Source organism: Labrus mixtus, chromosome 21, assembly GCF_963584025.1.
Source record: "Labrus mixtus chromosome 21, fLabMix1.1, whole genome shotgun sequence".
Lineage (NCBI taxonomy): Eukaryota > Metazoa > Chordata > Actinopteri > Labriformes > Labridae > Labrus > Labrus mixtus.
The window spans coordinates 16274892-16291719 of record NC_083632.1 but is presented as its reverse complement, the minus strand read 5'-3'; the positions used below and the strand labels follow the sequence as shown (position 1 = coordinate 16291719).

The window sequence follows — 16828 nt, the reverse complement described above, 5'->3', positions numbered from 1 at the left end:
AAAACAACAAACAGTATGACAAAGACTCAAAAGATGCAAAAAGACTGAACAGAGCAGTACAATTTAGACTTTAAAGTTAATTTCTACAATAGCATTAGTCCAGACATTATGCATGTCTGGACTAATGCTTTTTATATTATATCATCACTTTTAGGTTATTTGCCATGGTTTCGTTTCAGCATTGGTATCGAGATATTTTGGGCACGTATTGTATCTAAGTCATAATTTCGGTATTGTGTCAACTCTACACTAGATGTTGCATGCTTCTCTGCTGGACTTGAATGGGCCAACGATGAGGGAGAGTTAGAAGGCAGATATCAGCCGATCCAAAAGGCTCAGAGAACCCTAACCTAGTAACACCACCACTAATTCTCTACCGCCTGACATTTTCCCTGCAGGGCGAGATCCAGACCAAATCATTCACACATTAATGCTGCTATTAGTCCTGTGATTCGGAAGAGGAATGCTTGGATGCTTAATGAGCGTACTGTGCGCGCTCTGAGCTTCTGTACATGTCGCCTAATGAGCAGTGGTGGATCCCTACCACGGCTTTGATTGACAAGAGGGAGTGATTTCAGAAGAGGTTTGGAAGTGCCTTCGACACCTACTTTAGCTAAACACTTGAATAAAGATACACACACACAAACACACACCTTGTTCATTCTTAGGTTTCCTGCAATCTCCTCTGAGCAATTGAGGGGCTAATGACACAAATAAGGTATGTGCTTAAATGAAAGCTTTGCAAGGGGTGGGAACAATGTAAGAACAAATGAACAGAGGGGGGCCTTTGGATGGTATAAAGTGCCTATGATTTAGTTTAACATAAATGTGTTCAGTGTAATTCAATCAATGCCGATTAAACTCTGGTAGCATCTGAAAGGGAGAGGGGAAAATAATACGAGTGGGGTGCTGGGATAATTTGTGTGTGTAAAGAATGGGAGGTGGGAGGATGAACAAAAGAACTAGCAACTCACTGTTTTGTGTATTTGCAATATACAAGCATGATAGTGTTTGTTTGTGAGTGTAGCTATGAAATCCAGCCCTCTAATAAAAGGCAGCGAATCGGAAAATTGCATATAAATCAGTCTGTTCCAAAGATGGTTGGCTTGGGAAAGCCATAACACTGAGACAAAGTGAAGGCAGCAGACTAAGTATAGGAAGGCTTGGCCCTGACCTACATTCCAGTGCTGTGTAGCAATTGAGTCTACCTGCATGATCACCAATTTTATCAAGTACCCTAACAGAGGAGCAGAAGTCCAATACACTGCTAAAAAAAAAGGAACATTCCATCATCACAGAGTAACACCAAGTCTGTTAAACTTCAGGGATATCAATCTATTTAGGAAGCACAAGTGAATCAATTTCAGCAGCTTTGGTGCAAATGGAAGTGACAACAGGTGCAATGGAGAGGCGAATGCAAGACAACCCCCAAAAAGGGGAATGGTTTTGCAAGTTAGGGCAAACTGATTCTTCTTTGTTTTTTTGTTCTCCTAGTTTCCTTCTCTCTAGTGGTAGCATGAGGCGGTACCTGTTGCAAAATCCGGATGCAATTGTAGACCAGTTTCTTCAGAATTGCATATCCATATGTGCGGTCGCAAGAAGGTTTGCTGTGTCGGATAAGGTTAAGCTCTTTAGATTTATCAACCGGCTGGCCAGAGACTATTTCTTGGTTGGGTGCTGCTACAGGAATAGCAACCCAAACACACAAAATTTGTTGTTGTTGTTTTTATCTTGAAGTTAAAACAATGAGTTAACAGTTTACAGTTGCTGGTGAGTGGATTTGACTTCCTTTCAACAGAGGCTGCTAAGGTTTTCCAGACTTATGCTAGGTTAAGCTAAATTGCTAAAGTTTGCTTACTGTTTAGTGTTGAATGAAACATTAGATGACTGTGCCTTACGGTCGGAGGTGTTGATGCAGCTGCAGTGTGAGCACAGAAATGTGTTGTGTTTAACTATGGGAAATTCGCTTCATCCGGGTTATTTAGTCAACTTTAAGGACAGCTACAGTAGCTGTTTGCAAGCACTGCTAAACAACAGTTACGACCTAGGTTTGGAGCAAATTCACAAGAAACTTCCAACAGGAAAAACAAATCTACAAACCTTTACACACCAAAATATTCAGGCTGCTCTGGATAGACTGTATGTCAGAGACTGTACACTACCAAATGTTCAAACACCAGATACATCCTCACATTATGTAATGAATATTCTGCTTCAGATAAAAATGTATTTTAGACAAAGGCCCTGCTATATGTATAGTGTTGCACACTCTTTGAACTTCTTTGATCTTCTATCCAAAGTAATTTAAATATTTAGAGCCAATGACGGTTTTAAACTACTTACAAAATGACTCTGTAATGGTTTTGCCTTTTATCCATTTTCATGATCCATTGTTGAAACATCAAACCTCAAATCTTTATTTGAACATGGGAATGTTTTTTTTTTTTTCCCATATGTACTATTTTTAGTTTCCACAGCATTCTCATACTGGTAGGTCTCGGAACAGCATTGGGTTTTTAAGATGTGTGAATCTTGAAACTCCAACTTTGATCGGGATTTAGTCTTACAAGACAAACATATGCATTTGTTGTGGAGACAAGCTTAAGATAAACGTATAAACCAATCACACTATCAGATTAACACATAGCCAATATTGTAGGAAAAAGTAGCATCTGGCGTTGGCTTCTTTACAGTCTGTCTTAAGTTTGAGATTAAATAAGTTCACTTGTCTCCAGAGGAAGCCAAAGCGTTGAGGTATTAAAGGATGATATGAGAGTCTGATGAGGGAGGCGAAGTGTGAAAGTTCCATTAGGTCTGACTGTTAACTTACTAGGCACTCTGTTGATGGCTCTCAAAGGTCTCAGCACACGGACCGTCCTCACTGCAGAAAAACTGACATTCTGCAGGTTGAGTGAGTACTCCAACATCCTGCAACATATGGAGAGAAAGAGATAAAATTTGTTTAAATCAAGCAACAACAACAAACCCTTTAATTGCTACTACAGCTTTGCTTTCTGCAGAACCTGCTCAGGGAATAAGAACACAGAAAATGTAAGGGAAATTTATGTAGCCAATTATATATTGCATGTATTACATGCTCTCCCACTCTCTCTGGGCAAGTTATAATTAATCCTCTAATGTCCCGAATCACATTTACATTCTTGCCATTCAAGACAACTGCACTACATGTGTTCTGGCAAACAATATGCTTTCATTCCAATGCTTATTGGGCTGAAACAAACAGAGCAGAAAGTAAGAAAAACACTAAGCTGCATGTGTTTGTTCTTGTATATGGAACACCGCACACACGCAATGTTTGTGGGCCTGAAGAACACATGCATATATTCACATACACCTTCACACAGTCAACCTTCAAAGGTGCAAGCGGCATATGTGCATCCCCTTTGAGACGTCAAGGGTGGGTGAATCACTCGTCATTGAGAGAAGGATGTGGCATCCACTGTACATAAAAGAGCAGTATCAGATGAGTCTTCCTTGTAACCTTGAGACAGCACAAACACTTAACAGCCTCTCCAGCAGCTCTTTAAAGCCTCTCTCAGGCTCTGATGGGAGGTTAGAAGGACAGTGCTTAGAAGGAAGAGCAATTGTTGAATGCTCAAATAAAAAAAATGTTTTTCTTGATCAGTGTTTATCGTTATCTCTTCTCCCACTCTCTCTCCCTGTGTGCGTGTGTGTGTATGGAGCAGATGCTGAGCACATGTGCAGCCTGAAGAGGCGTGCAGATGAAGGAATTCCCTCCTCGCACCAAGTCCAAGTCTGTCTTTCTGACAAATCCCCAACACATGTGGGATTGTGTATGTGTGGGTTAGTGTGTATGTGCAATCCTGTTGGTCACCTTAAGTGCAAGAAACTCCCTTAATGGATGTGTAAACGAGAGGTGTCCCAGTACGAGTCCTTTCTGGTTTGTTACACCAAAGTAGCACGAAACAAGATCACACACACACACACACACACACACACACACACACACACACACACACACACACACACACACACACACACACTGTGCATATACACACACATACTCAGAGCTGACAGATGGCCTGCTGCCTACAGAGACAAGGTAAATGGGTAAACAGTTAACAGAACAGTACAGAAATGCCATTTACACCAGCTGAGGGACACAGAGCTAACAGTATCTGGTAGTACCAGGGACCAGACAAATCACATCAGCAGCTGTGTAATGTTCAGTAATGGCCACCACAAGAAGGCAGGTCAAGAAGAATCCACTAGAATATTTATGAAATAACACATTAACATTAAAAAAGAAACACTTTTGGAGCGCTAAACAGAGAAAACCTGACTTCATCAAAATCCAATCAAAAAATATCATTACCCAACATGGGGTAAGCTCTTATATACTAAAGGACTGTGGCCAGGAGGTGTCAGACCACGACATATCAAAACGCTTTGCAAACGGGAAGACCACATCTGCATGAACAGAAAAATGAAATGCAAACGTCACAACACAAATGTAAAATCTGTTTTCCAGAGCAAGAAAAATGACCACGAAAGATAATTGGCTATTCAGGATACGTGTTTACCACGAATAGACGTTTGTCTAATTATACACACTACATCATGAGCTGCCAAAGTAATCTTTATAGTTGTTATGTGAATTTTGTTACACTCATATGGAGATGGCTAACTTTTTTCCTGTTGTTGTTTAAGCCCCGTTTATTTTATGGTAAATAGACTTGAGCTTGTATTACTGTTGCAAGGTGTAGCACAAAATGTTGTACTACTTCTGTACTTTTTACTCAAAACCGTTTGGTACTAGAATTTCCAAAAGTTTGGTTCTCTTCAAAGGACAAATGTGGCTCAAGTTTGAGTGACGGGATGAGTATGATCAAGACTGAGAGAATTCAAACACATTATCTGTGTATCCACTAGGGGTCAGTTTGAGCAAGGTGGTCAAGTTAAACTGTTAATGGTGAAGTAGACATGTGGCAGTCATTCATTTAAGTTTAAACAGCGCAAGCCATTGTCTCTTCCTCAATATTTCCACTACCATTTACCATGGTAAATGGACTTGAGCTTGTATCGAATCCGCATCCATCCGGTGCAGAGACGAACGACTCTACCAACTGAGCCACAGCCTTCCCTTTTTCTTTCAGATGAATAGACAATTTATTGGTTAGCTCTGTACATTGTATACATCTCTGTATTAGTTGTGTGTTAACAATACTGTCGGACCAAAACTAATCAGTAGACATATAAGCTCATACAAAAACCTGTCACAAATGACAGACAGGTTAAAACATGGCTTATCTACTCTAGTCAATAAAAGGTATAGGACGCACAGTCATATCAAGTAATTATGTTGGAGATGAGCCCTACGTCCAGACAAGCTACTAAATAAAAAACACTGGCAAAAACACTGGAGATATGCTCCCATTAAGTTTAGTTGAAGGAGAAGGCTTCAGCAAGCACATGGCGTTTGTTGAGCAGGAGTACAAGCCACTGTCATGTCTAACAACAGCTATGAGATTTGAAAGGATGCAGCAGAATTGTGCAGAGCAGCAATATGTCTGCTCCTACAGACTTGTGGACAGCTCTCACCACGGAGTCATATGTTACCATCATGTGTCATTCAGAACTGGGATTTGAAGAGCGCTGTCCTACAGACACACAGCACGGATGGGCAACACACCGTAGAAAACACAGTGGGCCATTAGGAGGCCCGGGTCCGATGGGTTTTTTTTTTTTTTCACGGGAAAAAATATATAATCAGTGAGTACTCATTCATAAGGTAATGTGAGGACTTTAGAATTTAAGTTACTGTAAATGCCCAGCCTTACTGGGTAGTACATCTACTGTATGATGATGACAGGTCAAATACATGGGGCACTGTTACCCAGGACAAAATAATAAAATCTTAAACGCAGGGGAAAAAAAGGTGCTGTGAAGACAATATCACACTAAAAGTTAATTTAAAGTAAACGTCATATATAGTCTGATGAGCATGCTTTTAAAGCTTAAGAATATTAAATAAATCCATCATGGCTTCAAAACTGAATATTATAGTTTCTTCTGGAGATATATGGTTATGTTATAATGGGTACCAAAGAGAACAGTCATCCGTCAGTGCCACAGACACGCTATAAATCTCCAGAGCAATAGAATATAAATATTAGGGTAATTTTTCGTCTGACAGAGTTACATAAACAAACTTAAAAGGAGATGATGAAAGATGTCTGTTGAACAATAGTCCATGCAAAAACACTTGCTTGCCCTGATGAGAGCCAGATGAAGTTTGGTGTGCTCAGTGAAAACTGACCTATCCCCCCCCCCCCATCTGGAATGAAGAAACAGCCAAGGAGAAATGGAGTGTATCAAACAAACTATGGAAAAGACAGGAAGTTGTGCTCCGCTTTCGTCAGAGTCCGTGCCAGTGCTGATGATGCCGTTGCAGGCAAGGGCGGTGGGAGGCAGCCTGAGAAATGAGAAGCAGGAGAGGACGGGGGAGGCCCGACCTTGGAAGGAGTTTGCGTGAGGAGAATTCCCGAACTAAAGCAAACAAAGCAGATTTGCGCACAGCAACCGAGTAAAGGCCAAAAAAACAGTTTTACATCTTGTCTTACACACTCTGACATGATACTTGTGCACATCTTGATATACAGGGATCACTACAAGGACAAACTCGAAGGAGACTGTAATGAAATTCATAGACGTCCGAGAATAAAGAGCTCCCATAGAGGCATGTGAACAAAACCACACATACTCCGCCTGCCGTGTAAACCGTGTGTTTCTAAGCTCATCCTCTCTTATCACAGAGTGTGAACGTGTTTGTTTGTGCCAAAGCAGCCAGGCACATGAAGGATGGTGTACATACAGATTTCCAGATACACCTCCTCTGAAAACAATGGCAACAGTAGCTTGGAACTGGTTGTGCACAGACAAACATACACACGTAACAAAATGCCACCCAGATAGCCCTATAATAGGAAAAGTATGCAAGGCAGCTTAGTAATGTAGAACAGTGTGCAATGTTTAACTAATATATCTTCACCTAACCTTTATATGCCTGCAGTTCTCTATCTTAGACAGCCTAGCAAACTGCCTTCCTGCAGCGTTGCTCTGTTGTTGAATGATGTATAATAATGTTAATGTCCTATAATTGGCAGATGAATAGGAAGGACTTGATACTTAGATATTGAGTTAATAGATTCCCTAACAGGCTGATAAATTGTAAAAGGAACCTCATGTAAAAGGAACCTCATGTGTTTATTTTTTTCATTTTTTCCTTGGCTGGGTTTCCAGCACAATATTTGTTTGCAAAATCATCACGGATGGACTTAGAAAAAAATAGAATTGAATGGACATATTTTAATGGAGTCCACTCATTTGTCATGCTTGATTTGTGGCTGGGGTAGTTTGTTTGAACGAGGAATTATTTGATAAATAATGTGGAAAATACATTTGCTGAATAACAGATGAGGCAAGCTGGGTTATTCTCTCTGCACAGCAGGCTGACAAATGGCGTCGTGCGTTCTGCAGTATTTGTATCTGTCATGCCAGAAAAAATATTTGTCAAGCAGATACAATGCACATCCACTGCTTAACCTATTTAGCATTACATGTAGAGACTGATATTAATATGCCCATTTATATTGGTCATCTTGTTGCCCAGAGGCTAGGCCAGAGATTTATGTAGAGACTTGCCAGGATTTATTAACCCTAGAATAACATTACCACTGGATACAGGGAGGAAACGCTATCTAGTTGAATTGACAAGCTGGTGAACTTTAACATGCACCCATTAGGCCTGGAACATACTGTACATATAAATGTCATGGTGGAACATCAGCTCACACTGTACAAGTAAATCATTTACGACACACGACAGAAGCTCATGAGTTCTGCGCCCTCACTTTACGACAACGGCTGAGTGCTTAAACTAAGCCATAGTGTAAGAATGTATAAAATTGGCAAAGAGCATTGACAATTGTAAATAAAGTTTCCGTTGAAAACTCCCTCAAACAGAAGTTAAAGTCCGATCTGTGATTATTTCAGTTGTCTTATATGCACTGCTCGAATAGATAAGTATAGTCACACTAGGCCCAGTTGCCCCCTACAGTGTTGAAGCCCCAGTTACCAAGTCTAGCCTTCACTCACATTGCTCCAGGCCTGATCACGGTTACTTCTCATTAGGGCCCGACCGATATCTGATTTTTGGGACCGATACCGATCTCAAAATTGGGGAGAAAAATAAATCTGATACTGATATATTGGCCGATATCTTTCTTGGATCTATGTTCGTAGAGATAGATAGATATAAATGTAGACATTTATTGCCTTGATACATCAAACACTTGTGGAAAAGATACACAGTATAACCAAGTCAAGATGATCACTCAACTGGAAACTGCACCTGTACATGCGTTAGTGCTTGACACTCTGGAGGGTGATCATGTTTGTTTTAATCTATAAAGCACACTCTGTTGGTGAAAGCCAGAAAGAGAACTGCTTGCGGAAGTCAATGCTATTCAAATTAAATGCTATTTGACTGGTAAATAAATAAAGTTAAAATAACACTGTCAGATATCTGTGATAAAATTAGACGATACAGAGAGTCACTTGATGTGCTAATAACGGCCGATATTACTGACTGGCCGATTTATCGGTCTGGCTCGACTTCTCATATATACTGTACATCTTTAGCATACATGTAGTGATACAGGTGGGCCCGGAACGACACTCTGGATTTTTCTTCTCCAAGTGAGGAAATAGAACGTTTCAGTTTCCATAATCCAGTTGAAATTCATATACACTTTTTTGAGCGCTTCAAGATCTGATCATCACTTAAGCGTCATGCAAGAGAGACATTAAAAACAAACACTACGGTCAGTTATCATTTTGACATTAAATGTGGCTTGACTGAGTCACGATGTCAACTTGTGGCCTGAGTAACATGACAGAAAAACCTCCGCCTTCAACTTTCTGGGAGCTGTACGATAGCTGCCAAAGACTGTATGATAGCGGCGCATTGAATGTTATCTGGTCTAACACAGAGAACATGTCCGCAACTTCACTGACTTTGTCATCCGACTGATTGGGAGCAGCAGATAAATCTTGAACTTTTTAACTTTCTTATTGTTGTGAAAAAGGTTAGTACAGAGATAAGGTTGGTGGATAACTCCAAACCAAATCAAATTCTTACCACAAAGCCTTATTAAAACTTTTCCCTCAATATGCTCGCTTTGAAGAGAACTCTCATTTCAGGGAGTTCCATGGTGGACTCTCGTTTTTAAAACATGTTGGTGGGACCATTTTGGATATTTGCATACAAAATGCTTGCACCCTGTACAGAAATCATCTGAGCATGAAATATCAATTCATATTCATAAGAACTTGGGAATGTTTTCAAGTAGCTAGTTATTTTGAGTTGTGGGAAGCTAAACCCTTGATTCAAATGTCAGTAAATGTTGTTTTTCAGTTGTCACATTAAACGAGATAGATCCACAGTCTGAAGTCTGCTTCACAGTGTCATTCCTTTAGATAATATCTCTGTTACTCGATTACTGGATAATATCCCGACACAACTAAAGCTGCCTATTCATGCATTACATCCTGTGTTGTCATGTATCCCTTATTATAAAGCAACCAGCCATCTGCAATGCCCTCTGATATTAGTCACATATTGTTCGCATCAGAGACAGGCAAGTTGTCACAGTCGCTGTCCCAAAGAAAAAGCCATTTTGAGTGATGGGTAGCTCTACAGTGTATGTCTTTTTTCTAGTGTCGTGCATATGTCTTTGTACACAGTTAATTGTGCATACAAATGCTTCAGTTTAAGCACAATAGAGGCAAGTAACACAAAAAGATGTCTGAACAATAGCAGGTCACTGCATTGACAACAGCTAATGATGAGAGTCTGATAATATCAGAGTGAGTGCATGTGGCATCATTAGGGAGAAAACGCAGAGAAGAAAAACCACAGAGAACAGACAGATGGAGTGTTTTCATGCTGAATCAGATTGAAAGCCTTTCATCATCAACACTTTGTACCATCAACCCACTCTGCTGCTTATCTAACCCAAATGTTAACCAACTTATTCTTCACAGTCATGGGACTGAATCTTCCTTTCCGAGTATATCCGATACTTCAAGGGGATTCTCCTTCTACTCTCCCCAAATCAAATCATATTAGAATCTTACATGTAGCGCTCAGTAGGTGGGAAGTCCTCAGTTATAATAGGTGTATTGTTTTCAAAGGCGGGATAACCAGATGGTTTACTTGGTTGTTTGGAGTTTGCAGTGCATTCTGTAAGAGATTACATATTAGAGAAACGTATGATGACTTTATTACACCCTCTTTCATTTTCCCTGCACCTGAGATCATTTCATCTGTTCAATATTGAGTGCGTGCGTGCACAACGTTAAAGAGATGAAGCCATTTTAGGTATAAATGCCTTAAGTCCTATGATGAGGCCACACAGTACCCATCCACTATATTTATTACACAGTATCAATACTGTTAGCAATATTTAAAAAATATATTTTTTATAGGCTCTACAACAGCGTCTTTGTCATGAAGAGAAAACAAGATGCACACATACACTCACATACACTCATGTATACATACACACACTCACATACACCCATGCACACAAGCAAAAGCAAACCTACAGACTGAGATTATGATAAAGATCTTGTTTTCATGTAATTAGAAAAGAGTAGACTTGAACCCGATCAGCCAAGCCACTGCTCACACAAGCAGAGCATCGACTTTCTGTGCACGGCTAGGGATTCCTAGCAATGATTAATGAAAGCAGGATTCATTTGGTGTGAATAAACAGTGGCTGCAGCACACTCTGCTCTATTAGGCAGGTGGGGCTTTGCGTGACAATAGCCATTGTTTACCTTGCAAATGCATCCCTGTGAAACTTTCCAAAATTCTGCTCACATTTCGGCCGAATCTCTTTTCTTTATATCTTCATCATTATTCAATCTTCCCTGCAGCCCTCTCTAACCTCCCACGCTCCCTTGCTTCTTACATCTGACTGATAACATATTGCCAATCAGCTGACCCACTTGTAGTGGGGAGATAATCTAGCTAATGGAGGAGAACCCAGGTGGATAAGGACGTCAGGACAAGAAAATACTGCAGTCCTGTCCTGTTGCTGTACAGTGAAGCTTACAGAGGGGGGGGGGGGGAGGCCGAGAGACCCACTGATGGATTTTCAACGGCAGACAGTTTATTTAATGGCCATCATTGTTCACGGATGCTGTATCCTTGTCTGTGTCCTTTCTCCATCTCTATCTCTCTCTCCTATATGGCTGTCATCGGTGAAATAAACTTAATTTGCTTTCTGTCTGAAAGTGAGATGAGAAAACCGATATCAATCTCTGTGTGATTAGTATATAAAGCTGGAAAGGGGACACCTGAGCCTGGCAAAGTATACAGAATGGAGAGAGAAGACAACAGCTAGTCTGTCTCTGGCTGCAGTAAATGGAAAACAAATATGAAAACCAGAAGTCTAGCAATCGTTGAATCCTTCCCATAAAACCCCCACAGTCATGTCTCTTTGCTATAGGGCTGTGAGCATTACCTCATTAATTGTAATGTGATGAAGGTCCTTTTTAACACATTTATTTTATTTCATTGTTTGTCCCTTTTGGCACACCATACTGTCGCCGCAGCATTTACCTGCTTGTGTAAAGATGAGAAATAATGAGAAACCACTGTGCTATTTAATGGCATATAACACTTATTCAAAATTTCCTGTGTACTCAGATCACAAGTCAGAAATAAAATGTCACTGCAGTACTGCAGTACTTTGAGTTTGAGCTACAGCCTAAAAGCTAGGCATACCGGTGCAGCCGAGCAGATTGATGTCAGCGGGGAACCACGTCACCAAAACTGGCAGAGTTTCACCAAATCACTACAGACCTGTGGATGAAACTAAATCCAAGACGTTAACTGCAGCGGTTGCTTAATGGGTGGCGACTGACCGCAGACCAAGAAAACACTGTGGCAGGCTCAGGTGTGAGAGGCGTCATATCTTTGTTTACGGACTTTATTAAAGTGCAGCACATTTTGCACTCCCGCATATTTATTCATTTGTAACAGTGTCATTATTAATGCAATAAAATAAAGACTGCAAATGCATAGAATAAGCATTCAAAGTCAAGATCATTAGCACATCTTTGTATTCATTTGATTCTCAATTCAAGACAATGACAAGAATAGCTTGACATTGTTTAATAGAAATTAATGCATTATTTTGCATTTCAACAATTGAGCGATTCGATTCAGCGATTAGGCACAACTAAAAACAGCTTGACATCCTTTCAAACAATTCTCTACGCTGATTATGGGGGGGGGGGGGGGGTTGCAACATGTTAAATTGTCAGGCTAGCTGTTTCCCTAAGCTTCCTGTTTCTATATGCTAGGGTTACCATGTCTTAACAGCAGCAACTTGTGGCATTTAAAATACGAATCTGTTGTGACAAGGCAGCAAGTAATTAGCTGGTTAGAAATAACTTGTTTAGCTTAAATATTAGTTCTGGTTTACAAAAAAGGTAATTCAGTTTTCTTTCTGCAACTCTTCTAACAGCATTTTGTATGTTCCTTTCTTCCACAGTTTGTAATACCTTTCTGCTCACTTTTGTCTCCCGCTCTCCCTCCCTCTTGACATCTCTGCCACCCACACACTCCCTCTTCTATCCTCACATTTTTCTTTTTTTCTGTCCTCCACTGCCTGCTAAACTGGGCTGGAGCCTGATTCAAAGAGCCATCAATAAATCATGAAGCGAAGAAGAGAGAAGACACTGAGGATTAGGTTCTGTGCTTCTCCCTGTGACTCAATCACAGGTCTGAAATCCAAGAGGATGTGTTGAATATTTAAAGCCAGTTAAAGGTGCTAAGCTTGCATTTAAGATGTCTATAAATCCTTGTTATATTAATAGTGATGCATATGATTGCCTTGATGATTAGGACCACAGTCAAGGTAATGGGTGCAAAATATGTTCTCCACTTTCTACCAAACTCTTCTTCAGAACATTCATTGCCATTTGCGCAAGTTGAACTTAAGACAGGCAATTTTCAAGTTGATCGATTTTTGCTTCTTTCCACATTAAACATTTACCACTTTGAGAAACTTTTAACGTTCTAGCTCTGGGTGTGCAGAAAAACAGAACGATATCCTCTGCCGAGCAAACCTGTGGATCTCTTGCATTATTTAAGATTGTTTCGCACAAGATAAAGCAGATCTTTTTTTGCTAATCTTTTTTTTTATATTAATTAGATAATTAATTGGTCCAAAATGAACAAAACAAAAAACATTATTTCTATTTATGGTGTTTGACCTCCAAAATCAGACCACATAACCAATTGACAAAATGAATCAATCCGACCAGCTTAGCCTCTCTTTCTCTCTCTGTCTGCCTTTTTCTGTCAATCCATCACCCTTCCTCCGGTTCCCTCCTGACTTCTCCACTTCCTCCTCAGTTATCCTTTCTGTCTCTCTCCATGAGAAATCCAGCCACACAGTGTTAGATCAGATCGATGCACCATGGATAAGATTCCTTTTCTGCTATAGTAAACACCGCTATTCAGACTCCCTCTTCGATCGACCGGGCTTCCACTGCACCAATCAATAGATAAATACATAAATAAATAAAAACACCTTCCAAACAAGTCAGTCAAAGAGCTGGAGTGAAATGAAAGTCAGCTTTGCTACACTTTGGCACATCAGTAGCTTGAGTTGTGTTCACTCTTTTGATAGGAATAAGCTTTGTCCAAAACTCAATGTGTTCTTCAAATTCAAATCTCTGGTACAATATGTGTCACTCATAGACTCTAAATATTAATGGACGAGCCTGAGTGACGTCACCCATCTGTTACATCTCGGCGCTCAGGAGGCTCAGCAGCAGCAGCCGCCATGCTGGCAATCCAGTCTCAGCCTAACTATCAGTCAAACTAACGACAGGCTGAGCTCTGGAGCTGAGGCGGGTTTAAGCCTCCCGACAAACTACATCGGGCCCACCTGCCAATCATGTCAGCTACACGCCTAACTATGAATAACAGGTATTCTTCATAAAATCAAAACGGAGCCGTTTTAAAAAAAACACTGTTCAGTGTTTGCCCATGATGACAATAACTACGCTTCATTTCAGTTCAAGATTGAAGGTTGCCACTTGGTGTCACTTTGTCTTTTGTGATGAGTTGTATAAGTTCAATTGTTTTTCAGGCTTCAATCAGTGAACTTTCCACTTAGAACAATTAAAAAGTTACTTTTGGCTCACTAACTGTCAGATTCATTAGCACTGTCCCTGCACTTTAACATAGCACCATAAAAGATAAACATGTGAATCCTGTTTGTAACATAGATTCAAAGTAAAGTTATCACCAACATCCTGGGGTTTTGTACCATTGCAACCATGAATTCATATCCTAATCTTACATGTAATGCTAATAACTGATGATATATTTGAGTCTAGATCAAAGTGGTGGACCAATAGACAAAACACACACACAAAAAAAGAAGGAGACAATCTATAAAGGTTTGTCAAGTTTAAAATCACACACTTTGGTTTGATAGCTCAGACATTTAGATCCAGAATACATCTCAATCTTCACACACAAAAGAAGACAGAAATCACAAATGGAATAAAAACTCCACCCCTTACAGCTCAAAATTGTAGAGATCTCAGTCAAACTTTAAAAAAAGAGATGATCGGCTTATTCTGTGTTCACATAATGCACCAAGAAGTCAACTTGACAGGTGAAAAATAAATGTTGAAAGTGTAAACACAAGTCTCCTGTAGCCAATAAGTAGCCTGGAGGAAATTTTCCATTTACACAAGATGCTGTCATCAGCTGTTTCACACTTCTCACACAGTCAGCAGAAGGCAGATACGTGCAAGTTTATGATTGAAAGCAAAGTAAGCCAAACAAAGTCAACCAGAAAAGAAATATCACGGCTATCCCAGTGATGCAAATGCAGAATTGACAACATTTATGCACAATTAAAACACTATTTGTCAACTGTGTCATGTTAACCGCCAGCAAAATGATGTAAACAAGAAAGAAGTAAATCCATCCTGCATTCCCTCAACCGTTCACTGTCCAATAACTCTCTGCACATCTCTCGCTCTTCTTCACACTCCACCTGTTTTGTACACTCATCCCTCCATCACTGCCGCCTGTCTCCCTCCTGACACGGAGGTGATTAGGAGGAGAGAGTACAGACCTGCTGAAAAAGCAGCTTAGCTCTAATTACCGTCTCAGAAAGAAAGAAACAGTTCATCAGAGCCCTCCTCTGCAGGCTAAACAACTGTTGCCAGCATATATTAAATGCTCACAACCAGCCGTTGCCTAGGTTACCATTGTCTGAGTTGGGCTGGGGCTCCCTGTATAGATGAGATTGTTTTTGTTTCAAAATGGCAACATCCCTAAATACATGGAGACAGATTAACATATGCAGTGTCACTCTCAGAGGTAGCCAACACACAAGCAGACATCAGAAGATATGGACATTATAGAGAAGTTAATTTCATATCCCATGTTTTCTGTTACGCTCTATATCATTCATGCTCTGATAAACACACCAAACGCATGGCAAGCTTTTTTCATAAATCACTGTCATGACATTTTTCCCTTTTCATGAAATAGGAAAGCGTGACAGGAAATATGTTCGGGAAGAAACAGGGCATACCTACTCTGGCTTTTAAAGTTTCCATCATTACTGGACTGAAATCAAGCGGGAGATATGTGAAGGATTTTCCCTTACCTAACAAGTCTCAGATTACATAATTTACATATTCAGCAATGCTACAAGCATGTCGTGCGTGTCTTCATGAAAATGATTCTAGCCTAAATATATTTCCAACAGGAGGAGCTGCATGTGCACCATGTTGGGCATTACGTACAGTGAGTGGGTTGTGATAAGAGGAGGACTCCAACGCAGAGCAGAGCAGAGGGGTCTTCCCTCATGTAGTCAACTCCATTATTATGATTGACAAGACAATGCAAGTGGCTATGTGTAGCTAAGTGTAGCCATAAGTTCATATACTCAAACATTTTTTTAAATTAATTTTGCATCATGCCACTGAAACAGCAGCCACCCTCATCTTTGTGAATTGACACCCGTCACAGACAAGGCTGCAGCAACTTCGACTCGGGCAAACCATAGACTGTAAATATTAATGGACGAAACCTGAGTGACATCACCCATCAGTTACGACATTGGGCTCCGGAGGCTAATCGGCAGCAGCCGACATGCTGGAAATCCTGTCTCAGCCTAACTAACGACAGGCTAAGAGTTGGAGCTGAGGTGGGTTTTAAGCCTCCTGACAAACCATTACATGGCGCCCACCTGTCAATCATGTTAGCTACACGCTTAACTATGGATAACACGTATTGTTTTCAAAATCGAGCAGTTTAAAAAAAAAAAAAAATCACCCCCTGTAGAGTGTGTGCCAGTGAAGACGATGACATGTTCATTTATGCTGTAAAAAACTGGATTTGGTGTGTATGTGACTCAAAACCACGTGGTGCAACAAATACAGACCGTTGTCATTTACCTTAAGCTTAATTTGAATTGTGAATGCCTAACTCATCGTCTCTCCCAGTCCACTGCACAGCTCCTACATCGCAACTTTTTTACATTTTGTATTTTTTTTTTATATTTAATATTTTACATTTTGAAATTATATTTTGTATATTGTAATAGTTTCTTATTCTGTATTATTTAAGTTGTTACTAGTTCTGCGTTATTTCCTTGTTAATTGTTTCGCACCAATACACCAAGTCAAATTCCTTGTATGTGTAAACTTACTTGGCAATAAAACCCGATTC

At 40.2% G+C, this 16828-nt stretch overlaps 1 protein-coding gene across 13 annotated transcripts in view; it reads right to left on the bottom strand.

The window, feature by feature from the left end:
- cacna1g (calcium channel, voltage-dependent, T type, alpha 1G subunit) overlaps positions 1–16828 on the bottom strand; it is a 165655-nt gene that overhangs the window by 126878 nt on the left and 21949 nt on the right. For all 13 annotated transcript variants that reach the window (XR_009665915.1, XM_061028047.1, XM_061028049.1 and 10 more), the window contains exon 3: positions 2831–2928. Coding sequence is in view for 12 of the 13 variants with exons in the window: in XM_061028047.1 (XP_060884030.1) it covers positions 2831–2928 (98 nt within the window). In the remaining variant the exon portion in view is untranslated. The remainder of the gene's footprint in view (positions 1–2830; positions 2929–16828) is intronic.